Source organism: Brugia malayi, assembly GCF_000002995.4.
Source record: "Brugia malayi strain FR3 genome assembly, contig: Bm_v4_ChrX_scaffold_001, whole genome shotgun sequence".
Classification (NCBI taxonomy): Eukaryota; Metazoa; Nematoda; class Chromadorea; order Rhabditida; family Onchocercidae; genus Brugia; species Brugia malayi.
Genome location: NW_025062479.1, coordinates 23,358,118 through 23,384,782, shown reverse-complemented (window position 1 = coordinate 23,384,782; position 26,665 = coordinate 23,358,118). Strand labels below are relative to the sequence as shown.

The following is a 26,665-nucleotide window of genomic DNA, read 5'->3' as shown; positions in this document are numbered from 1 at the left end:
AACTTTTCTCTCAAACATTTGAATAAATGATATATCTCTAATACTTCTTATATTCTTCCAATAAAGAAAAACATTAACAAATTATTAACCAAATTTCATTTTTGCTTTTAAAATATTACAAATGGAAATTTTTTGCTCAAATATTTGAATAAATGAAATATTTGTGATAAAAAGCATATGATATGATACTATTACTTATCATTATTCACTACTTTAATTCATTTCATTCCTCATTACTACTGTGCACGGTGTATTGCATTATTTCTTTTTTTTTAGATTTTCTTGTCTTCTTAAATTATGTTTTCTCACATATTTCGTCTGATAATAGTTTAACGATGTGTATTTCAGAAACTATTTAAGCAATACTTTCTGAATATGTGATTTGAAAGTTAAATTTTTTTCAAAATAATTTTAAAAAAGAAAAACTTTGAAAAATACAAAAACATACAAAAAACGGAAAAAAAGTTAAAAATTCAAAAGAAAACACAGATATGTACATTACATACACATATTTTTGATAGAAATTGAATAGGATTTATAAATTCGAGAATTAATGAAGTAATCCGGAACAGTTGCTGTTGTCCAAGAAATGGTATGTCAATTTGGGGAGCAAAATCCATCATTTCTTATAATTTATATTCATCAAAAAGCAAATGAAAATTACTGGACCGGAGAGTTTTTCATTGAAATAAAGAATGAAAGTTAGTTTTTTTTTTATTTAAAATCTATGCCAAAATTGAATCATTTAAAGGTAATTTACACCTAAGCTTAAAGTTTACAAGTTAGTTTATTAGGTGTAATTAAAAAGTTCTATAAAATTTTTTGAACTCTCGAAAAAATTCTAAAATTTAATTAGTGAAATGGAATCGTCCTGGCATTCTTTCTTTTTTCTATTCAGTAAGAAATTGCAAAGATAAACTAACAAATTCATTCAAAATAATGTGAGATTATTTGGCTAAATTTACATGTTTCAGCTAAGACATATATTTATTTGATATTAAATGAAACTCATAGTTGATTTGATGTTGTAGTGAGAAAAATTGCAATAACATTTCAAAATTCAGTCATTTCTCATTTTATCTATTAAGAAAGAGCTAATTGTTTTGATTTATCTCTTATTTCAAGTTGATGAATGAAGCAAATCTAATGTACTATATTCTACCTGTAATACCGGTTACAGTAATCAATTTAATATACTGCAATCTACCGTATAAACGTGATAAAGTATGCCATCGATTACAGTAGTCAATCTAACATACTGCAGTGTACTGTATAGGCGCAGCACCGTATGACACCGATTACAGTGACCAATTTAATATGTTTTAATCTACCGTATAAACGTGATATAGTATGTTATCGATTACAGCATTGAGCTTAGTATATTGTCTTCTACCGTATAGCTCTTTTACCACATGAGGATGGCTACAGTAGCGATTTCGATGTACTGTAATCTGCAGTATAAGCGTGGTACTGTATGATGCGGATTGTAGTAATCAATTTAATGTGCTACATTCTATGATACAGATCTGGTACTGTATGATGCCGATTATAATATACAAGCAACAACCTGGAATCCATTTTCAACCGATGATGCAAATCGTATGGTATTTTTACAGAAAGGTACTGTAAAAATATTATTTTATGTTTGTTATTTTTGATTTCCATGATTTGGTTAGCATAAATAGCATAAAATCTATCCTTTATTAAATTTAAGTTTTAGTTTTCATTTTTCTAATTGAAATTCTATTTATGCAAGATTTTTTTTTGTTTTTTTTTGGATTAAAAATTATAAATTACTATTAGGAAAATTTTGAACGAGTAATCAATATTTCTTTATTGATTTTTTTTCAAGAAAAGATGTCTTGTAATTACTAAAATTATTGACTGCTTAAAAGATGCTAACTATAACATCTAAATCATCATTCATCATTAATTCATCATCAATAATTAATATTGTTACGAATCAGTAAGGTTAATTTTTTGGCGAGAAACAAAGTTGAACGAATTTAAATTATGAAAATTTGTTTCGTGAATAATTAAACAGTTAATTAATTAGATTATTAAATAATTTGCATTATCGGGTATTATAGGATCCGGTGATGCTATTAATTATAAATTATCGTGTTTATGCTTGAAAAAATATATGTCTTACGTTGAAGTTTCAAGTAATACTGGAATTTTGCCTTGTAATAGACGCAAAAAAATTCGAATTCGTGTCGATGATTGCACCATACACAATGCGACATTGAAATTAATTATCAGTAATTTCAATTATAATTCAAACAATGCAAAAATTTAATTTCGATTGCATAATGGTTATGAAAAGAGATTAAACAATGAATTAAGATCAAAAAAGAAAGTGTGTATTAAAATCTTAAATGATGTGAAAGATAATCAATTGTGATAATGATAATATGAAAAAATTTTGAACAGGGAAGTAATTCTTTGAAATGCATTTTAATCATTGATGATAAGATGAATCTGGTTGAAATTGTCTTGCTAATTAGTACTAATAAGTCCTAAAATTCTTTCTCCTTCATTTCTATTTGCAGATGTTGATAAATTTGTGAGAATAATTCCAAAAAAATGCGCTATAAAAAGTAAGCAACTTACTATTAATAAAATTAACGAATGCTTATAAAATTCATTATTAATATAAATAAAAAGAAAGAAAAAAAAAATTTGTTTTAAAATTTGCAAAATTTAGATGAAACAACAAACGAACAAATAATGAAATCACCGTTACATTCTTTTCCAGCATACGCACTCCCAAAAACACTTGAAAATTATATGAAAGTTAGTTCAAATTTTCTATAATTAATAAATAAGTTTTGTCAATTGAACAAATTTTTATTTCAAATAAAACAATAATGAAATTTAAAAAAAAAAAAAAATTTACATGGTAAAGTTTAAATTTTACAGTTAAGATGTGCCTCACATTTTTATTTTATTTATTTATTTTTTGATCATATTTATAGATTTAAAAGATAATAAATTAACAAAAAAATTAAAGGGTATTGGATATAACGAAGCAATAATGGGTATAGAATATAATAAATCAAACGAAAAATTATCATTTATAAAACGATTGATATCAATGTTAATACCATTGATTATTCATTCAACACCATTACATTTGATGGAATATGACAACGATAATGTTAAAATCATTTGGGAATCAAAAAAACAAAGTTTATTTTTCTTTTTTTTTCAGATATCTGTTAAAATTTTTTATTGAAAGGCATTTTATTTTATTTATTTATATATTTGTTTGTTTTTTTTTATTTATTTCATTTTATTTATTTATTCATTTATATATTTATTATTATTTGCTAGCTTATTTTTAAGCAAAATTTTGCATCATTATTATTCTCTCTTCAGCACTTTTATCGTTTATTATTAATGTTATTTTAATTAATTAATTTATTTACTTATATGTTTGTCACATTATTTGTCATTATTACCATTACTATCATTATTATTTTTGCATCATTTTTTTCTCTCTTCAGCGCTTTTATCGTTATTTATTATTAAACTTATTTTAATTAACTGATTTATTTACTTATATGTTTGTTACATTATTATTATTATTATTATTGTTATTACCATTTCTGTTATTATCATTACTACTATTATTATTATTATCATTTCTATTATTATTATTATTATTATTATTACCACTTCTATTATTATCATTATCATTATTATTTACTGTTAGTAGTAAAACTTTTCAGGATTTGTTTTAATGCGTCAATACATCGAAATATTTAAACAACAAGTAATCAGCAATTATGCTGTAAAAAATTGCAGTAATTCTGATTAATTGATGAATTCACTTCATTTATTTAACTCAGTTCACAATAAACGAACTTTTTCATAGAATCATTTGGACCACCTGCTGGGATTTTATGTGAAAAATTTTTTTTAAATAAAACTAATAACAAATTAAAAAAATCTTTTATCGGTTACATTCTCAATGAATAAACAACAGCAACAACAGAAATTTGAGCATAAATTAATTGATAATTATTCCAGCCATACATTTTAAAATATGGATTAAATTGCAGAACTAAAAAATAACAAATAGTAAGCAACAATTAATTTATGAATTTCTTGCAAAATTGATATCAATTAACAAACAAATTAACAAAAAATAATTTGTCAAAATTGTTTTAAAGCTGATCATTTAAAAAAAAAAAAACAAAAATTTTCTTCATTTTTTGTACAATTTTTAACAGTAAATACCACGTGTACTTAGCGGTATTTACAAGTAAATTTACTGTGATATAATAAAACTTTACAGGCTTTTCACTTAACATTAATTAGCATTTCTGGCAAGAAAATTACATTTAATTAGTATTTAAAAATTTAGATACTATGAGGTCATAACTATTAAATTTATAATTTTAATTTCATATTTATTGACATCCACATTTTCCAAAGAAATGCTTCCACAATTTGTCACATTCTTCTGGTACGTGACATTTCTATAAAATATGGTAATTTTTTTTTATTTTTAATTCAACAAATTCATATAATGTAATCATTAATCATTTTAATCTTCAATATTAATCAGAGATTATCATAAATTATAATCTTCTTATAAATAGGATGATGAATATCATTGAGAATGAATTAATTAAATTTTCAAATCTTAATTTCAAATCTTTATTTAATTAAATTTTTAAATCTTAATTTCTTATTTAATTAAACTTTATCCTTATTTAACCTTTTAAAAAAATTAAACTTTTAAACTTTATCCTTAATCCTTATTTAATTAAACTTTCAAATCTTTATTTAATTAAATTTTTAAATCTTAATTAAATTATTAATTGATCAAATTTTACATAAAAATTATAACAATTTAAAATATTATATGCAAAGCTAACCTTAGAAACTTTTTCGACAATACTTTCATCCATTTGCACAGTTTCATTAATTTTTGAAATATGGCTAGCATTATAAATGGTATCACTCATAATATTTTCCACTTTACCAACTAATTCAGTGACATTAACTAATTTTTTCACAATATTCCCTGCAGTATATTATAATTTTTATATTATTTATCAATTTTGTATTAATTAATAGATTATATTAATTAACAAATAATTAATAGCAATTAATATAAATGAAATACATCTTAGATAACATGCTATAAACATTACTAAATTATCAAATGTTTGTAATTATTATGAAAAATAAAATTATTTATGGGTAAACATAAACATACCAACTGAATTTACTGCTTCCGCTAATCCCATATTGACTGATGTTTTCTTTTCGATAATATCCGGTTTTGGTAAGCATTCATTTGTGTTATCAAATGTTGAAAATAGCAAAATCTATGGCAAACGATGATAAACATTTTATCAATGATAAGTGAAAATGATAAAATCATACAACAATAATTTATTGATAAAATTAGGATGCAAAAATTTTGATGAAAAGAAAAAAAAAAGAAGTAATTTATAAAAATTTGTAAAAAATTTTTTTGCTCATAAATTTTTTTTTGCTTTTTTTTTTGCAATTTAAATATAAGTAATAAGTAAATAAATGATTAAACTATTATTATAATTTATAAATTTATTGTAAAATTCAATTTTTTATAAAATTAATTTTGTTTATACGATCGAAAAATTTTCATGTTCAATATTGTGCTTTACATTGAAATTAATAATTTTCAATGATTTAAAGAATTAATTAAATGTTTTAAAATTTAAATGAAAAAAAAAAAATTTGAAAGAAGGAAAGAAATACCATGATAATGAAAAAAGCCATGAAAATATCTGGAAGAAATGATAGTATAATCGAGAAACAATAAGATTTAGTTATGGCAGTAGGATCGAATGTTGACTTGACCTGTAGAAAGGATCATTTGTCATCCACTTGACCTTTGATATCTCACCTTAGCAGTCTCATCTGCTTATTGATTGCTATATTATTCATTGCATTTATTATCAAATTCTGATCAAATCATTTTGTTTTAATTGAAATCTAATAAAAATAAATTTAAAATTATAGAATTTTTTTTTCTGTGGTTGAAATCTTTTTTCAATTTGAAATTTTTATCATATTATTCATAAATTGATAAGTTCAACTATACTAATAAATGCAAAAAATAAAAAGAAAAAGCAAAAAATTATAAGAAATAATTTGTTGCACTTTTTTTTTTTCAAATTTTTTTAAAAGTAAAGTATTTTACTTTTTCTCTTTCAGCAGGAAAAAGAAAATATAATTTCCAATATATCCAATATAATAAAGAAAAATGAATTTCAACATTTTGTTGATAATTTTTTCAAAGAAATCTTTTATCAGTAATGATAATAGTTGTTATTTGCTAAAAGAATTTGAAAAATAATCATTTATAATTTTAATTTATAATAATTACTAATCATTGTTAGCTAGCAATTCAACTTCAATCTCATTATCATAATGCGCGTTACCATGGTAATGCATTAAAGGCGTTATTTCGACGTACATCACGTCAATAATGTATCACACGTCACGTATTTCGATTAATTGTAGTAGGAAAAATGTAAAAGAAAAGACGAATCATTATCGAAGGCCTATTTTTATGCAAAATTATCATTTATCAAATGATGATTGTAAAGTGAAGGAACATTTTTTGCTACGAGCAGAAAAATCAATTTATGAAGGTGAACCAATGTCAGATGATGATGTTGAAGCTGAATGTCGTTTATGGGCACGAACTTTACCTCATTTAAGGTATTTTTTAAAACCTTTTTTTTTTTTTTTGTAAAACTAATTTAAATGATATCATTTAATTTAATTTTTTTTTTAGACATCATTTAATTTAAAATGATATAGCATATGCTTAAAGAGTATGCGGTAAAAGTATCAGCAAATGTTGTAATGATGAAATGAAATTGATGAAAACAAATACAATCAACAATAATTGTTTAATAACAAATTTTCTATATGATCCAGTAAGTTTTTTTTTTTATCTTTATTAATTAATAGTTTTATTTATTTTCATTTATAATTAATATATATTTGAAAAAGAAAAAAAAATTGACAAAATTTAAATCAAAAAATTTTTTCTCTTTTCTAATATACAAAAATAAATTGATGGTTGAAATTTTAATTTTTGCCCTTTTTCTCAAAAAAAAAAAAAAAAAAGTTTTCATAAATGATATATCATCATTTTAAGAAAATTCGTAATTCTTTTGACATTTTTTAATTCGATCAGAAATTTCTCAAATTTATAAACAATGAATAGCAAATGGGCTTATAAAGACAAATTAGAAAGTACAATTCAATAGGAGTTCTAGTTAACAGGTTTAAAATTTTATCATCAACATTTGAAAAGAAAAATTTTTCAACTTTTTTGAATACCATTTACTGGACAATAGCGCTCATATCATATATAATTGCGCTTCATTGTTAATTTTTCAGTTTTTGGATGTATTTAATATGGAATTAAAACGAAAGAAATTACAATCAGATGCACTGGTCAACAAGATGCATGAAGAAAAGGTCAAAACAAGAAAGCACTTTACCCTACCGTCCATTTCTAGCGGTCATCAAAATCGTTTGTCACATCTCAGTTTAAAATAAATTTGTGTGCAAATTGCGCAAATTGTAAGCAGTAAGTAGCAGCAGCAAACCTCAATTTGTCAAATAAATGCCATAATTTTCATATGTTCTCGAGCTGTAAGTGATTAATAGGGACTTTATGATGTAATGATAAGAATGATAATAATGATACTAGCTGATAATGATAATAGTAATGGTGAAAACAATAATAATAATAAAATAATAATATATAAAATAACAGTGGGAACAGAATAATGACATTATAAAATAACAGTAAGAATAAAATAATAAAAATAATGTGAATAAATAATGATAAAATGATAGCGGTGATAATAACAATAATAATAAGTAATGAGTGATAATAACGATAATAACATAATAATATAATGTTGATGATAGTGATAATATTATTGATGCTGAATAATAATGATACAGCGATGATAGTAATGATGATATTATTATTGCTTCTGCTGTTGCTGACGATGATGATGACAATGATCATAATGATGATGCTGATGATGGTAATAATGATAATGATGATGATCGTTGAATTCAAGAAGGTATTGTAGAATGATAGGTGTGAAAAGAAGAATGTTGATGACAACAATATTAATTATACTATTTGATAATTTTGATAACGATTTTTTTCTGGTACTAAATTCATTGTACGATATAAAAATGTATGATTCAATTGATATGATAATTTTATAATGTCATAGAAGAAGATTTAATAAAAGATAAAATATTTTTCATTTTAATTTATAAAGATTTGTGAAATAAGTCTCCAATTTTTTGTTTTTGGCGAATGTAAAGGTAATTGTCAACAAATCAAGGAAGAATGATAGTATCAATGGTAGGATTAATTTTTGATGATTTTTAAATTGGCACTTTTTATCAACTCGTATTTATCACTGATAATATTGATAACATATTTTTCACTTAAGGTATGATCAATAAAGTAATCATATTTTTCATTGATTTTTCATGTGATCACCTGCGCATTCTCGAACAATCACCTGCGAAAATCATTAATTGGTTATCGAACAAATTTGGCAGGGAATTTGGTAATATCAAATAATTAAAATGATATGCTCATTTGTTACCTGTTTTAAAAAGTTTATATAGATTTATTTATGATTTTATTAGTTCAAAATTATTACTTTAACTTTTAATTACTTGAAGATATTAGATATCAATTGATAAATTCAATGATTGGCTTTTTGAGTGAATTTAATTAAACTTTCCATCTGCTATTAGAGACGATATATTTATTTTAGTGTAATTGCATTTGAATTTTTTTTTTAATTTATAAAATTTTTTTTTTTTTTTTTTTTTTTCTAGTTAAAAGGTCCAGATAAGCAGCTTAACCATTAGATATATAAATCATTAAATCGATCATTTAAGAAGCTTATCACTTACTTATCAGTTTTAATTAGATCAAATAGAATTTTATAAAACTTTTTAATTTCAAGATAGTTATTAAAAGAATTTTATAATCTGACTGCAGTGCAAATCAAAAATTTATTTTGACAGATTCGAGAGTGTCAATCGTTAGCTTCTTTTATGGATAGTTCAGTATAAATTCATTAACCTATAATTTTGTCAAATTAATAATATATATCAAATTTTAATTTAATATTTTAAAATTTACAGAATGTAAACATTGATGAAAAGGTCATTTTCAAGCTTCGAAATAAAATAAGACAAATTTGAAAATTGAACAAATTCTTTTTAAATTGTACAATGCTTTTCAAATTTGTTTCTAAATTTAGAAAAACTTTGAAATAAATGTTTTTTAAAATTGTTGTAAGAGTGCTGAATAATTTGCCTACATACTTTGTGAATTCTTTAATTTTAATAATTTTAGTGAATTTTAATGAATTCTATGAGCAAAAACTTTTAAATGGCCAATTTTTATCAGTCAAATGCAATTATTTTCATTTCCTAGTTGAATGAATAATTTCAAAATTTCCAAATTTCCAATAAAATTTTTTTATTCATTTTTTTTTTTTTCATTCGTTTACTTCCTTTATTATCATCATTAATTAATAAAACTTTAAAATTTCATTGAAAAAAAAAATGAAACTTAGGAGAATTTAATTCAAAACAAAAAAAAACAGTTTTAAAATTTGTTATTATCACAAAAATCAAAAAAAAAAAAATTTCAATTTGTACTTCTAAAAAAAAAAAAAAAAAAAAATAAAACAGAAAATTGTCAAATGTAATTAAAACTTTGAAACAAATAAGAACAAATATCTAATTATTGTTGATGACATTTTCTGTTTTTAGCTATAAAATGTTTATTTGAACAATGCTAAAAATCAATTTTGATTACTGATCGCTTATTGTATTCATAAATTTTTAAATCTTTTCAATTCATAGAAATTATAATTTTAAAATAAAAACTTGTATTTGTTATGTTTTTAAATGTATGATTGATTGCATATTTGGTTATTACAATTTTTAACTTTTCATTTTAGTTTAGTTTATCATAATTTACAAAAATTTTAAGTAATATTATGATGATTGATTGTTTCAAAATTAATACAGCAAAAAAACTAAAAGAAAAAAAAAATTACTTTTAATTTGATTTTAAAAATCAATTTTTAAACTTTTAGTTAAAAATTTTATCAAAAAACTTTCATTATTTCATTTTAGCTTTAGTTTAGTTTATCATAATTTGCAAAATTGTTAATTAATATCATTTCAAATGATAATGATTGATTGTTTCAAAATTAATACAATAAAAAAAATTAAAAGAAAAAATATTTTTAATTTTAATTTGAAAATCAATTTTTAGACTTTAAGTTAAAAATTTTATCAAAAAACCTTCATTTCTTTTAATATTAACGCAAATAATTTATGATTGCTATAAGTAATAATTGCAAATTTAAATTTGATAAAGCAGAATTTAAATATTTTTAAAAGTGTTTGAATAATTGCTAATATTAAATAATGCTGTAATAATTTTTAAACGATTGTTTACACATTTAATCTCTTACTTATTCTCTTATTTATTACTTATTGCATAGCAAAAAGTACATAGTGCAATTAAATGTTGTTTAAAAATGTGTTTATCTATTATTTGAAATTTAATTTTGATTTGCATTTTGCTTACAATCTTCTCTCAACTTTACATATTTAATTTTTAATCGTTGCTTTTTAAACTAATTCAAATTGATCAGTTTATCATTTATATTAGCAACATATGTTCCATATTTTATTAATCTTTATTTATTCGTAATTGTAATCGAATAAATTAAAATTTAAAATATTTTAAAAATATATTTTATCATGAGATTAGCAATTTTTATTAATGATAACTAACTATTTTTGCATGCAATAAAATTTAATTTTATTAATTGCTATCGTTATCAATCAACATTCATCTATTATGTCAACTTATCAGCATTGTCAATCATATGTTATCAGTTTATAAAACTTATCATTTATCACATATGATTATTTGTTGTTATCATCATATCAATATCATATATATCATTTTGATCATCTATCATATGACATTGTTATCATCATGCTTTTATCATAATTTCCTTTTTTTCAATCATATGTTATCAGTTTATAAAACTTATCATTTATCACATATAATTATTTGTTGTTATCATCATATCAATATCATACACATCATTTTGATCATCGATTATATGACATTGTTATCATCATGCCTTTATCATAATTTCCTTTTTTTTCAATCATATGTTATCAGTTAATAAAACTTATCATTTGTCACATATGATTATTTGTTGTTATCATCATATCAATATCATATATATCATTTTGATCATCTATTATATGACATTGTTATCATCATGCTTTTATCATAATTTCCTTTTTTTCAATCATATGTTATCAGTTTATAAAACTTATCATTTATCACATATGATTATTTGTTGTTATCATCATATCAATATCATATATATCATTTTGATCATCTATTATATGACATTGTTATCATCATGCTTTTATCATAATTTCCTTTTTTTCAATCATATGTTATCAGTTTATAAAACTTATCATTTATCACATATGATTATTTGTTGTTATCATCATATCAATATCATATATATCATTTTGATCATCTATTATATGACATTGTTATCATCATGCTTTTATCATAATTTCCTTTTTTTCAATCATATGTTATCAGTTTATAAAACTTCTCATTTATCACATATGATTATTTGTTGTTATCATCATATCAATATCATATATATCATTTTGATCATCTATTATATGACATTGTTATCATCATGCTTTTATCATAATTTCCTTTTTTTCAATCATATGTTATCAGTTAATAAAACTTATCATTTGTCACATATGATTATTTGTTGTTATCATCATATCAATATCATATATATCATTTTGATCATCTATTATATGACATTGTTATCATCATGCTTTTATCATAATTTCCTTTTTTTCAATCATATGTTATCAGTTTATAAAACTTATCATTTATCACATATAATTATTTGTTGTTATCATCATATCAATATCATATATATCATTTTGATCATCTATTATATGACATTGTTATCATCATGCTTTTATCATAATTTCCTTTTTTTCAATCATATGTTATCAGTTTATAAAACTTATCATTTATCACATATGATTATTTGTTGTTATCATCATATCAATATCATATATATCATTTTGATCATCTATTATATGACATTGTTATCATCATGCTTTTATCATAATTTCCTTTTTTTCAATCATATGTTATCAGTTAATAAAACTTATCATTTGTCACATATGATTATTTGTTGTTATCATCATATCAATATCATATATATCATTTTGATCATCTATTATATGACATTGTTATCATCATGCTTTTATCATAATTTCCTTTTTTTCAATCATATGTTATCAGTTTATAAAACTTATCATTTATCACATATGATTATTTGTTGTTATCATCATATCAATATCATATATATCATTTTGATCATCTATTATATGACATTGTTATCATCATGCTTTTATCATAATTTCCTTTTTTTCAATCATATGTTATCAGTTTATAAAACTTATCATTTATCACATATGATTATTTGTTGTTATCATCATATCAATATCATATATATCATTTTGATCATCTATTATATGACATTGTTATCATCATGCTTTTATCATAATTTCCTTTTTTTCAATCATATGTTATCAGTTAATAAAACTTATCATTTGATCACATATGATTATTTGTTGTTATCATCATATCAATATCATATATATCATTTTGATCATCTATTATATGACATTGTTATCATCATGCTTTTATCATAATTTCCTTTTTTTCAATCATATGTTATCAGTTTATAAAACTTATCATTTATCACATATAATTATTTGTTGTTATCATCATATCAATATCATATATATCATTTTGATCATCTATTATATGACATTGTTATCATCATGCTTTTATCATAATTTCCTTTTTTTCAATCATATGTTATCAGTTTATAAAACTTATCATTTATCACATATGATTATTTGTTGTTATCATCATATCAATATCATATATATCATTTTGATCATCTATTATATGACATTGTTATCATCATGCTTTTATCATAATTTCCTTTTTTTCAATCATATGTTATCAGTTTATAAAACTTATCATTTATCACATATAATTATTTGTTGTTATCATCATATCAATATCATATATATCATTTTGATCATCTATTATATGACATTGTTATCATCATGCTTTTATCATAATTTCCTTTTTTTCAATCATATGTTATCAGTTTATAAAACTTATCATTTATCACATATGATTATTTGTTGTTATCATCATATCAATATCATATATATCATTTTGATCATCTATTATATGACATTGTTATCATCATGCTTTTATCATAATTTCCTTTTTTTCAATCATATGTTATCAGTTTAATAAAACTTATCATTTATCACATATGATTATTTGTTGTTATCATCATATCAATATCATATATATCATTTTGATCATCTATTATATGACATTGTTATCATCATGCTTTTATCATAATTTCCTTTTTTTCAATCATATGTTATCAGTTTATAAAACTTATCATTTATCACATATGATTATTTGTTGTTATCATCATATCAATATCATACTATATCATTTTGATCATCTATTATATGACATTGTTATCATCATGCCTTTTATCATAATTTCCTTTTTTTCAATCATATGTTATCAGTTTATAAAACTTATCATTTATCACATATGATTATTTGTTGTTATCATCATATCAATATCATACACATCATTTTGATCATCGATTATATGACATTGTTATCATCATGCCTTTATCATAATTTCCTTTTTTTCAATCATATGTTATCAGTTTATAAAACTTATCATTTATCACATATGATTATTTGTTGTTATCATCATATCAATATCATACACATCATTTTGTTCATCGATTATATGACATTGTTATCATTATACCTCTATCATAATTTCCTCAACTTTGCATTCACTACGATCATACTTATCATTTCCTTTCATTAATATCTCCTCTTGAATTATACTTTTTCTCGAGAGTACCATTTAAATATGGACTAAGTGATAATTTCAACAGTAAAATTTTCATATATAAAATTATTTACCTTTTTATCGAAAACTTTAAGTGACAAAAGTTTTTTGAATTTCGTTTCCATTCGAGCGAATTACTTATTTATCAATCAGTTATTTATTTTATTTTATTCTTGTTTTCATCTAATTTGAAATTTATTTGTAATTTGAATCTTTCTCTTTCCTTAATGTAATTTTTGTTTATGTATGTTCGACGTCAATTCTTTTAGTAATTAGTAAACAGTTCGGGTAGAAGTTACCCGTACTATATAAAGAGATGAAAATTTGTTAAAGGTTTACTTCTTTATGGTAATCAATGAATAGAATTGAATTGAAGTTCAATTGTTTAAAATTTTACCATCTATCATTTATAGTTAAAGAAATTAAATTTATAAGAAAAAGATTTAAATGTTTCGCTCATTTCTATAAAATTTATTCATTCATTTCTAATTGTTATCAATTCCACAAATATTTTTAAGTATTTTCAATTATTTCAATTAATTATATGCAATAAATTTTTTCCTTCATTTTTTCAGAGAATTATAGAAAGATTTTATGAAAATCTTTAGAACAAAACATTGTTATTTTCTTTTTTTAAAAAAAATTAAATTCAAAAGATTGTGAAGCGATTCGAATTTTAAGTAATATTAAGGTCATAATAACAATAATAATAATAATAGTAATAATAATAATAAATAAATAAATAAATAGCATATAATAATATAAAAAGGAATAAAATTTTTGTTGAATTAGTTGAATTCAATTTACAACATTAATGATCCGATTTGAATGAATTGTTAAGCACTAATAGTAAGGTCATAATAATAATAATAATAATAATAATAATAATAATAATAATAATAATAATAATAATAATAATAATAATAATAATAACAATAATAATAATAATAATAATGATAATAATAATAACAATAATAAATAATAATAAATAATAATAATATAAAAAGGAATAAAATTTTTGTTGAATTAGTTGAATTTAATTTACAACATCTATAATCCCATTTGAATGAATTGCTAAATGCTAGAGAAAATGGACTTGTTTTTCTGATTTGATACCGTAATTGAATTGCATTTCAAGTTTTTGCAGTTTAAATTTTAAAATGAAATTTTATCAATAAGATAGAAATGATAATAAAATGATGAAGAAAGTACAACAAAAAGGATATCAAATGAGAGAGAGAGAGAGAGAGAGAGAAAGAAGGAAAGAAAGGCAAATGGGATTAAACAAACCTGTCGAATAAATATATATAATTTCTCTAATTTTACCACATTTAATTTGATCATTTCAGAATGAGAAAGGAAAGACAAAAAAAAAAAAAAAAAAAAAAGAAATGAAAAGAAAGAGAGAAAGAAAGAAAGAAAAAGAAAGAAACCGGTTTTAATTTTAAATTTATTAAGCATTTAGATTTTAAGAAAGTTTGAATAATTCTCATCTTACATTTTCAATTTTCCCTCAATACAACGCTTTCATTTATATTTTAATTAAAATTAGAATTTAATTCAATTGATAATATTTTCAGAAATTGTCAAATATTTTTAATAATTATGAAAAAAATTTTACAAATTATCAATTATAAATTATTTATAATTTTATCATGCAAAATTTATTATTTTATCATTATCAAAATACCATTTTGTTATTTATCAATGCAATTACACAAAATTTTGAAATATTCTGATTATCAGTTTTTTCTTTTTAAATGAAATTTCTTTCTTTTTTTTTTTAAAAAAAAAAAAAAGAATTTAAAACAAATCAAAATATATCAATTTACTTTTTTAGTTTCCTGATTAAAATCATCGATAGTTTTTTTTTTTTTTTTTTTGTTTTTGTTTTTGTTTTTTTTTAAAGCATTTGCAAAAAAAAAGAAAAATTCGTACTATGTTTTTTCTTTTCATAAAAACTTCAATTATTTTTGTGAAATAAATATTAAGGACAATTTTGAAATTAAAAAAAAAAAAAGAAAGAAATAAAAATTGCTTTTTACTTCTTATTGTACTTTAATATTCAATGCATTTTAAGCAATGTATCAGCTAATTAAATTATTTGCTAATTGTATCAGCAAAATAAAAAAAAATTTTTTTTTTAATTTTTTTTTATTAAATCTTTTAGCATTCGCAATATTTTTTATAAATTTTCATTTTAATAAGTGTAAAAATTTAGAAAAAGCGTTGATAAGCAAAATTAATTTGCTTTGTAAATACAACGACGAATAAATTTCGATTATTATTTCATTGTTTGATACAATCTCGAAGTACAACTGATAACATTGATAAATTAGAAAATGATAAGATTGAGGAAAAAAGTGGGAATGAATTGAAAAATGTTAGAATAAGTAAAAGGTTTTAGTAATTTTAGAAAAATTAAGAAAACTTTTCTTAGACAAATTAGAAAAACAAAAATTTTTTTGCAAGCTACTAGTAAAACTTTAATTTTTTCCTTAAAATTCAAAAACATTAATTTTTATATTAATATTATAATTTATGCTCAGAATGATATCTTTGATATCTATCATAGTTTAAACTTATAAAATTTCAATTTTCTATTAGGAATAAACTATGATAAATTAATATAATAATTAATTATTTCCAATTTCAAAATTGTTTGATAAGTAATAATTTCGATTATTTATTTCAATTATTTTTTGTGAAGAAATGAACATTTGCATAATTATAAAACGTAATTTCACATTTATTATATTTACTTTTTTGTTGAATTTTCAATCTTTATAAAACTTTCTTTGCCGAAATTTGAATTCGTTAATTTAAAATTTTTAAAACTTATCGTAGCAAAAATTTTTTATAGTTTATATTAAAACCCAAACAACAAAACGAAAATTCATTTTCTCATAATTGTAATTTATTTCATTTCATTTTAATTTTTCATTCTTAAATCAGAATTTATTTGATTTTAATTTCTGTATTTAATTTAAACTCATTTAATTTAATTCAAATGAAAGAATTTAATTAAAAATTTATTTTCTCATTATCAGTAATTTATTTCATTTCATTTTAATTTTTCACTCTTAAATCAGAATTTATTTGATTTTAATTTCTGTATTTAATTTAAACTCATTTAATTTAATTCAAATAAAAAAAGTAAATGTTTTCAAATTGATTTTAATTCAATTCAAATTGCATATAAACAATAATTTTTAGTACTTCTTCAAAGAAAAAAAAAAAAAAAAAAAAAGAAATCATTTTTTGAATTTCCAAATAATAGCAATTTTCAATACCTTTCTTTAAAAAAAAACAAAAAAACTGATAAAAATAGTTTTTCACTAAATGATAAAAAGTGTATGTATGCATGTTTATCTGTGTGCATGTGTGTATGTATGTATATGTGTATGTGTGTATGTGTGTATGTGTGTATGTGGGTAAAAACAAGCTTTCAGTAATGAAACAGGTAATAAAATCTGAATTTTTATTTTAAATTATCTTAGCTGATGCATTAAGTGACACTTAATTCAAGTTTAGCAATGGGTAGGGGGGGGCAGTCCTTTTCAGGCATTTATGAATTGATAAATGAAATTTTCATTTATCAATTATTGCTATAAATATCCAAAATGATTATTCAATTTTGTTAGAAATGTTTGATTATCTTATAGTAATTGTAAATGTTTAATTTTTTTTTTTTTTCAATATGTTTAACTTTTTAATTTTTTTTTTTAGTTTAACATGTATTTAGAACTATCCATTAACTCTAATCACTGTATTACAAGTATTCATTAACTCTAATCACTGTATTACAAGTATTAATTAGCTCTAATCACTGTATTATAACTATAAATTGGCTCCAATCACTGTATTATAACTATCCATTAGTTCTAATCACTTTATTACAAATATTCATTAGCTCTAATCATTGTATTACAAATATTTATTAGCTCTAATCACTGTATTACAACTATTTACTAGCTCTAATTACTGTATTACAATTATCCATTAGCTCTAATCACTGTATTACGATTATTTATTAGCTCTAATCACTATATCATAACTATCCACTAACTCTAATTACTGTATTACAGCTATTTACTAGCTCTAATTACTGTATTACAATTATCCATTAACTCTAATCGCTGTATTGCAATTATTCATTAACTCTAATCACTGTATCACTACTATCTATTAACTATAATCACTGTATTACAAGTATTCATTAGCTCTAATCACTGTATTACAAATATTTATTAGCTCTAATCACTGTATTACAATTATCCATTAACTCTAATCACTGTATTATAACTATCCATTAGCTTTAATCATTGTATTACAAGTATTCATTAACTCTAATCACTGTATTATAATTATAAATTAGCTATAATCACTGTATTATAACTATCTATTAGCTCTAATCACTTTTTTTTTTTTAAGTTAATTAACTTTACTTACTATTCGTTAACTCTAGTTTACAAGAAATGAACCTTCAATTAGCCAAAAATTATTTATTTACAATTAGTTGCTAATTAAAAATTAATAAAGTAAAAATAAAAAAATTATATTGGAACTAAAAATTACATTTGAAAGAGAAATTTGAAAATGTTCAACAAAGAGAAATGAAAATATAATAAATTTGCCGTGAAATGTAATTTAAAATTAATGGCACTAATATTTGAAGTGGAAAAACGAAAAGATTAGAGAGAAAATTGAGATAAAATTTTTTGAAATCGTTAAAATTTTTTGTGTGCTTTTTTTTTCATAAATTAATTTGATTAATTTTTAATTTATAGCAAATTTTTTATGAAATCAAAATTTTTGAATACAAAAATTAAAAATGTTTATTTTTTTTTTTAAATTAAATTTACTTTGATCAAATTTATCCAATGAAATTATCTCTTCTATCATTAACACTTTTCTATCTGATTGATATCTTTAATGTTTAATTTTAAAATACGATTGTTAAATTGAACTTTGTTGCTAATTTCTTGAGATCATACAATTTCTTGAGGTCAAAGTTTATAAATTACTTAATTTAAAATATATAAGAGTAAAAATTTTATTATTCGATTAACTAAAATTTATTTATTTCTATCATTTCGATTATTGCTCAAATTTGTTTAGTAAAACTTTTTCTATAAAATTCTTTTTGAAAAAATACAAAATTTTATAAATCTCATATTTACTAATATTTAATTTGTTAAATTATTTAGTAATTAAAGCTAATTAATACACATATATATGCAAAACTAGAAATGAAATAGGTTAATGATAAAGTGAAATTCTCAATTCATTTTATTTGTTCAATAATTTTCACTCAAATAATTAAATTATATTTAATTAAAATAAAATTTTCAGATGCTTGGAGCAACAATATTATGTGTGCTATTATTATTAATGGTAAAATGTGAAGAATCACCTGGCGTTGAACCACAAAATCCTCGAAATTTAGAACCAATTCCAAGTTTATTTAGTTTAAATACATGCCAGTATTTAAGAAATGTTTCGGGTAAAATTTAATTTCATAAAAATGCAAAAATTAAAAAATTAAATTAAATTCATTTATCAATTAATATAGTAAAGAGAAGAAAAAAAAAATTTTTTTTGATTGAAAAATGAAACGAATTCTTAACAAAGAGAAATTAATTTTTTTTTTTTTTTTTTTTTTTTTTCAAACTAGTTTTACTAAAATTTTATTTCAAAAATGAAACATTCATATAATTTTTTTTTTAAAAAAAAAAGAAAGAATGAATGAAAAGAAAACAAAATTATATTTCAATAAATTTTAATTGTCTTTTTTTTTTTTATTTTAATTATTTGAATATTGAAAAAAAAAACAAAATTTTTTTCTTTTATTTGAATTAAATTTTAATTTTAGATGTTGAAACATTAAATCGACATCAATTTGAAATTCTCGAACAATGCTTGTATTATTATTTGGCAGCAGAAGCACAACGAAAAGCGCAATATTTCAATGCAATTCAGGCGCTTTCTGCTTTTCCGCCAGAAGCCGCCAATGCAAGAGGATCGAGAGTTAAATTATTTTTTCATCAAATAACACTACAACATTTTGTTATGGTAAGTAAATCAGAGAGTATCAAAAAGAAAAAAAAAATTAAATAATTAAAATTATAAAAAAAAATTATTAAAATTAAATAAATTAAGCAAAAAATTCAAAATGATAATTTCAACTTATTCAACGGAATAAATGCAAATTTTACAAACAAATATTTTTATTTATTAGTAAATTAATAAAATTAATAACTTAAAAATAAAAATAAAAAAAATAAAATTTACTATTTTGCAAGAAAACTTTGAAAAAAATAGCACAAAAAATAGTTATAATTGTATAAAATTATATTGGAAATAAATTACCGATTAAATAATGATTTTTTTTTAAAGTAATTCATGTTTTTCTTTTGCATTAAGCATGTGTGATAGAAGCTAAAATGATGAATTAAGCATATTTGCGCTTTAAAACCGGTTCATAATTTATATTAAGTGGATTGGAAAACCGGTTTTCAGTACAGGAATTCATTTCAAGTCGAATCAAACAGAAAAATTATTGTTTCATATAAATCGAAGATGAGAAAAAAAAAAAGAAAATTTCTTTGTTATAACAAACTTTAGATTCATATCTCTTCCGGATTTTGTTCTTTTTTTTCTTTTAAATTTTACTTAAATACCTAATTTTTTGTAATTATTAATTAAAAAATAAAATTTCATCAAAATATAATGAATAATTATTTCAGAATGAATTCCTAAGAGAATTAAATATTTCTTTTTTCTTTTAAATTGTACTTAAATACCTAATTTTTTGTAACTATTAATTAAAAGAATTAAAATTTAAATTTTACTAAAATTTCAATGAATGATAATTTCAGAATGAATTCCTAAGACAAATAAATATCTCATTTTTTCTTATAAATTTTACTTAAATACCTAATTTTTTGTTATTATTAATTAAAAGAATTGAAATTTAAATTTTACTAAAATTTCAATGAATGATAATTTCAGAATGAATTCCTAAAAGAATTAAATATTAATGGTTATATCAGTGTATTCTGGGATGATAGTCGACTTAGCTGGAATGAGGAACATTGGAAATTAAAAAAAATGGAAATTAATTCTGTCAATCATATTTGGATTCCAATGCTTACCGCACAAACGTAATAATTAAATTAATTTAAATTATTTATAACTTTTGAAATAACAAATAATTAATTACAGCAATAATACATAATAATTGATTCATTGATCGATTAAAATATCAAAATAAATTCTATTAACAAAATTTGCATTAAAATTTAGTATTAATTTATAATTACTGAAAATAAAATTATTTTTTTTTTTTGGTTAACTATAAATTTTCCAGAGAAAAAAAAAGTTATTTTAATTACAATAACAGTAACATAGTGATTGATTGATTGTTTAAAATATCAAAATAAATTCTAATTAAAAAAATTTACATTAAAATTTAATAATAATAATTTATAATTGTTGGAAAAAAATTGCTCCTTTGTTAAATTATAAATTTATTCAAAGATTTTAATTTTAACCATTTTAAATTACAATAGTAATACATAATAGTAAATTGATTGATTGTTTAAAATATATCAAAATAAATTCTATAAATTCTAAAAATTTACATTAAAATTTATAATTATTAAAAAAAAATTTTTTTTTTTCTTTTTTAAATTAAATTCTAAATTTTTCAAAGAGAGAGGGAGAGAGAGAGAGAGAGAGAGTTATTTTAGATTTGATACAGCAGTTCGTAACGGTGATTTAATGGAAATACGACGTGTATCAATAAATAGCACTGGTACCATTCGTGCTATCATTAATTTTTCACTTCGAACATTTTGCGATGATTCAGATTTCAAAAATTTTCCAAATGATATGTACAAATGTTGCTATCAAATTGAACCACATATGAATCAGGTTAAAATTTTTTTTATTTTTTTTTAAATTAAAAATGAAAAAAGAAAAAAAGAAGAAAGTTAGATATAATATATTTGTAATAAAATGCTAATTCATTTAAAAATATTAGATTAATTAATTTAATTAATTAAAGTTTAAATTTAAATTACTATTATTGTCATTTTTTTTTTTTTTTTTGTTTAGAAATATAAGTTACAGAAGTATTTGTTAAATAAATGAAATTTATTTGTTTAATAATGAATATTTGTTGGAAATAATAATCAAAAATTTTTATGCATAAATTATTTCAGGCTGGAATCGAATTTATCACATCAGGTCGACCGGTTTTTACGGATGGAAAATATTTTCGTGATTATGGTTGGTATATTTCTGGTAGCACACCAACTGTTCAAATAATGCAAGATTCACAAATACCACAGGTATTTTTTGTCTAATTAATTAATTATTTGAGAAAAAAAAATTATTTCATTTCATTTTAATTAAATTTTAATTTCAAATTAATATTATTATTTTGTTGTGCTAATTAAAAGTGTTAATTGTTATTAAAAAAAATTTTTCTCTTCTAAATTTAATTAATTTAAATGCTCAAAAAAAGTTATTTAATTTCATTTTAATTACAAATTAATATTATTGTTTTTGTTGTTAATTGTTGCAGTACAATGATTATTAGGCAGGAAATAAAATTAATTTATAAATTAATCATTAAAAAATAATTGAATGAATATATCATTTGATAAAATAATTGCTGAGTGCTAATTGTTTGGAATAAAATGTTTATTAGCAATAAATGAAAATTTTTTAATTTCACTTTAAAATTTTAATTAATAAATATTTTTTTTTGTTTATTTCAAATTTATAATTTCAGCTTGGTTTTTGCTTAAATTTAAAACGCTCATCAAATTCATTGCATATTGAATTATCATTACCAAATATAATTACATCAATTCTTTTCCTTTTAACACCATTACTTGGACAAATTAATTTACAAATATTTGCAAAAATGTTTGTTCTTTTCCTACAATTTTCAACGCTTCAACTCTATTCGATGCTTATTTCACCGCATCTTAGCTCATCTGCTTCAACACCAAATATACGTATGCAAATTTGTGTTTTTTTTTTTTTTTTGATAAAATTTAAATTTAATTGAATACTCGATTTTTCATAATTTAATATTCAAGTTTTTTACATTAAATAATAGACTTTTCAACATTTAATATTAAGTTTCGATTTTTCATAATTTAATATTTAATTTTTTTACATTAAATAATAGATTTTTCAACATTTAATATTAATTTAATATTCGATTTTTCTTAATTTAATATTCAATTTTTTTTACATTAAATAATAGATTTTTTAACATTTAATATTAAGTTTCGATTTTTCTTAATTTAGTATTAGATTTTTTTTAATTTAATATTCAATTTTTTTACATTAAATTATAGATTTTTCAACATTTAATATTAAGTTTTTTTAAATTTAATATTAGATTTTTTCAAATTTTAGTATATATACTTCTAAATTTAATAAGTAATATTAGACTTTTTATATTTAATATTAGATTTTTCCAAATTATAGTATAATATATATATATATTATATATTTCTAAATTTAATAACTAATATTAGATTTATCTAAATTTAATGTTCGATTTTTTAAAATTTAGTATTAGATTGTTTAAATTTTAATGTATATATTTCTAAATTTAATAACCAATATTAGATTTTTCTAAATTTATAAGATTTTTCAAATTTTATTATACATATATTTCTAAATTTAATAATTTAATTTTTCATTTTTTGTGCATTAAAAGTAAATTTTGATTGAAAAACAAAAGAAAAATGATAAGAATTTTTGAGATGAAGAAAATTTGAATGATTTATTTTTATTTCTTTATCATTTATCAATAACATAAATGAAATGATGAAAATTATTAGTAAAATAAAAATTTGAAATGTTTGTTTTTTGGTGTAAAAATTTTTTGAACAAATTTTGATAAATTTTTTTATTTAATTAATTTAATTTATTTTAATTAATAAATTTTGAGATTTAATAAATTTAATTAATAAATTTGAAAACTTTTTTCAGTACGATTTTTGGAATTTGCTACAATAATTAATACATTCAGTATATCAGTTTCAATTATCTTATGGATGTGTTGTAAAATTCGTCGAAATCTTCCACCATGGAATTGGCTTATAAGGTTTATTTATTTATTTATTTTTTTAATATATCAAATTTAATAATAAAAAATTGTTTGATTAATTTGAAATGGAAATGAGTAATTAAAATTAATTAATTTATGTTGCAAATTAAGTTAAAACGTATTAGAATGCTTATCATTTACTAATTAAAAATGATTTGAACTTTAATAAATTGTATTTTTTTACAATTAAAATAAAAAATTGAATAAATTTATTGGTTTTTACTTTTTTTTTTTTAATTAAATTTATTTGAAATTTGTTTTTTTCAGAACATCAGAGCTTATCAATCGATTTATTTGTGTGTTTAATTCAACAGATAATTGCATATCACTGAATGATAATGATAAATCATCAACAGCAAATGGTTATCAGGAAGATTGGACAAATGCATTTATTGCTATTCATGGCGTTGCTGTATTTGTCTTATCACTTATCTTTATTCTTGGTTACTTAATGTTATCATAATGCATCAACTATTAACAATATTTAAAGGGTCAAAGGGTCAATTCTAGTGATAACGTTTATGAAATGAGAATACTTTTTATTTGTATGTAAATTTTTGTTCCAAATATTTTTGATTGGAAAAAAAAAACTAAGCACACTGAATGATAAGCTAAATTAAAATTTAAATTTATCACAAAATTTACAATGATAATATAAGGTTTTATTTGTTGCTGTATTTTTGTAACTGATAAGATATTTTGTTTGCTGAGCAAATAAGATTAGGCATTTCTAGATTAGTGAATGATATGAATTAACAATTATCATTTGATATAGATTGCTAACTACTATGATTAATTATTAATTTTAATTGCAATTAAGCAAAATTTATCAAAATTATTGGAATAATCATAAAAGTTATTTAATATGTGCTTGAAATCTCATTGATAATTTGATTTAAATTTAACCATTCGAATTATTTTAGTAAATTTAATTGATATTTTGATATTTTCAAAAAAAAAAAAAAAAAAAAGCAATGCTTTTAAATATAGATAAAACTGTAAAATTTTAGCTAATTGAAATTGTCAGCTTTCTTTTTTTTTTCTTTATTTACAATAAATTATAATATTGAATTTTTATAAAATTTATAAATTATTCAATTTTCAAACTTTTTATGAAATGATAAAAAGAAATTGCAGTGTAAATGTGCTAATAAATAATGTCGAAAAGCTTGAAACAACCACTGAAATATTCAAAATTCATTAAATAATAATTAAAACTGTCATGTTTACTAGTTATTCATGTATCATTGTCAGATACTGATAAGCGTTATCCTATCAGTATGATAATCATTCTTTCCTTTTTTTTTTTTTTTTCAACTGGAAAAATTGATATAATAGAATGAATTAAAATTGATATGAAATATTTCAAATAACTTTTTTAAAAACTTATGCAATTGTTTAAAAAGCATTAGAAAACAAAAAATTGTTATACTAAAAATTAACCTAAATTTATTTTAACATTTTTCTTTACTTTTGCGTTAAGTAAAAGTAATCAAAGTTAATGAAATATCTCTCTTCAATTACTTTTCTTTTAAATTATCAATAAAAAAAAAAAAAAACTAAAAAATGGACTAAACTTTTTAATGTTTTAAGAGTAAAGAAACTTTGATTTGGAAGGCAAAAAAATTATTACTAAAATAATTGATTAAGAATTAAAATGTTAATTAATGATAAATAACAATAAAAAAAAAATATGTTGTAATAATGACAATAATGAAGAAATTCCATTTATTTTTGATCATTTAAAATTCACTCGTTCATTCATCACAAAAAAACGAAAAACAAACAAATAAACAAACAAACAAGTTCAAATATTTTCACGCCATTCAAAGAAAAGAGAATTTGCTTACTCAGTCACAATCACATTTGTTTTTTTGTTTTTTTTTGCTTTGTTTACATTTCAATTTTTTCATATTAAAAAAAAAAAAAAAAAAAAAAAAGGAAAAAAGGAAAAAACTGAATTGTTAAATGAAAAATGAAATATTTTTTATTAAATCAATGATTAATGATGAAAAGAATGCTTTAATAAGATATTAATTATTCAAAATTAATTTATAATTTATACATTTTTTTTTTTTTTTTTAATATTATTTGTTTTTAAAAGCAAATTTTATTTTTTTATTTTTTTTGAAAAGAAATATATTTGATAAATTGATAAAAAGAAAAAATAATGTGATAAAAATTTGATAAATTATGTGTGATTGTGTCCTGATAAGCTTATCACAGTTCGCTAAAATGACAGTTCATTGTGTTCATAAGTATTTTATATAAGCATTAAAAATATTTTTTTTTTTTTTTTTGTAAATATTTTCATGTTTACAACAAATATGAAAGTTTTTTTTTTTTTTATATGGTTAATTAACAATAATAAATAATTATAATTGACAGTAATA

General features: G+C 20.4%; 4 protein-coding genes across 4 annotated transcripts; 3 read left to right on the top strand and 1 right to left on the bottom strand.

Annotated features, from left to right (window-relative positions):
• Positions 1–589: 589 nt before the first annotated feature.
• Bm1150 (Uncharacterized protein) lies at positions 590–3,238 on the top strand (the record flags this gene model as incomplete). Its single annotated transcript, XM_043075883.1, has 6 exons — positions 590–701; positions 1,525–1,620; positions 2,091–2,261; positions 2,553–2,600; positions 2,708–2,796; positions 3,014–3,238. 6 exons carry the CDS (start codon positions 590–592, stop codon positions 3,236–3,238), a joined length of 741 nt encoding a protein of 246 aa, XP_042931817.1.
• Positions 3,239–4,461: 1,223 nt separating this feature from the next.
• Positions 4,462–5,781, bottom strand: Bm18568 (Uncharacterized protein; the record flags this gene model as incomplete). Its single annotated transcript, XM_043075882.1, has 3 exons — positions 4,462–4,487; positions 5,234–5,345; positions 5,761–5,781. 3 exons carry the CDS (start codon positions 5,779–5,781, stop codon positions 4,462–4,464), a joined length of 159 nt encoding a protein of 52 aa, XP_042931816.1.
• Positions 5,782–6,577: 796 nt separating this feature from the next.
• Positions 6,578–7,581, top strand: Bm18071 (Uncharacterized protein; the record flags this gene model as incomplete). Its single annotated transcript, XM_043075881.1, has 3 exons — positions 6,578–6,729; positions 6,845–6,950; positions 7,420–7,581. The coding sequence occupies 3 exons, from the start codon at positions 6,578–6,580 to the stop codon at positions 7,579–7,581; spliced, it is 420 nt and encodes a 139-aa protein (XP_042931815.1).
• Positions 7,582–19,486: 11,905 nt separating this feature from the next.
• On the top strand, positions 19,487–24,735 carry Bma-lgc-21 (Uncharacterized protein; the record flags this gene model as incomplete). Its single annotated transcript, XM_043075880.1, has 8 exons — positions 19,487–19,637; positions 20,007–20,206; positions 21,146–21,297; positions 21,886–22,069; positions 22,360–22,488; positions 22,935–23,163; positions 24,155–24,269; positions 24,540–24,735. The coding sequence occupies 8 exons, from the start codon at positions 19,487–19,489 to the stop codon at positions 24,733–24,735; spliced, it is 1,356 nt and encodes a 451-aa protein (XP_042931814.1).
• Between the last annotated feature and the right edge of the window lie 1,930 nt (positions 24,736–26,665).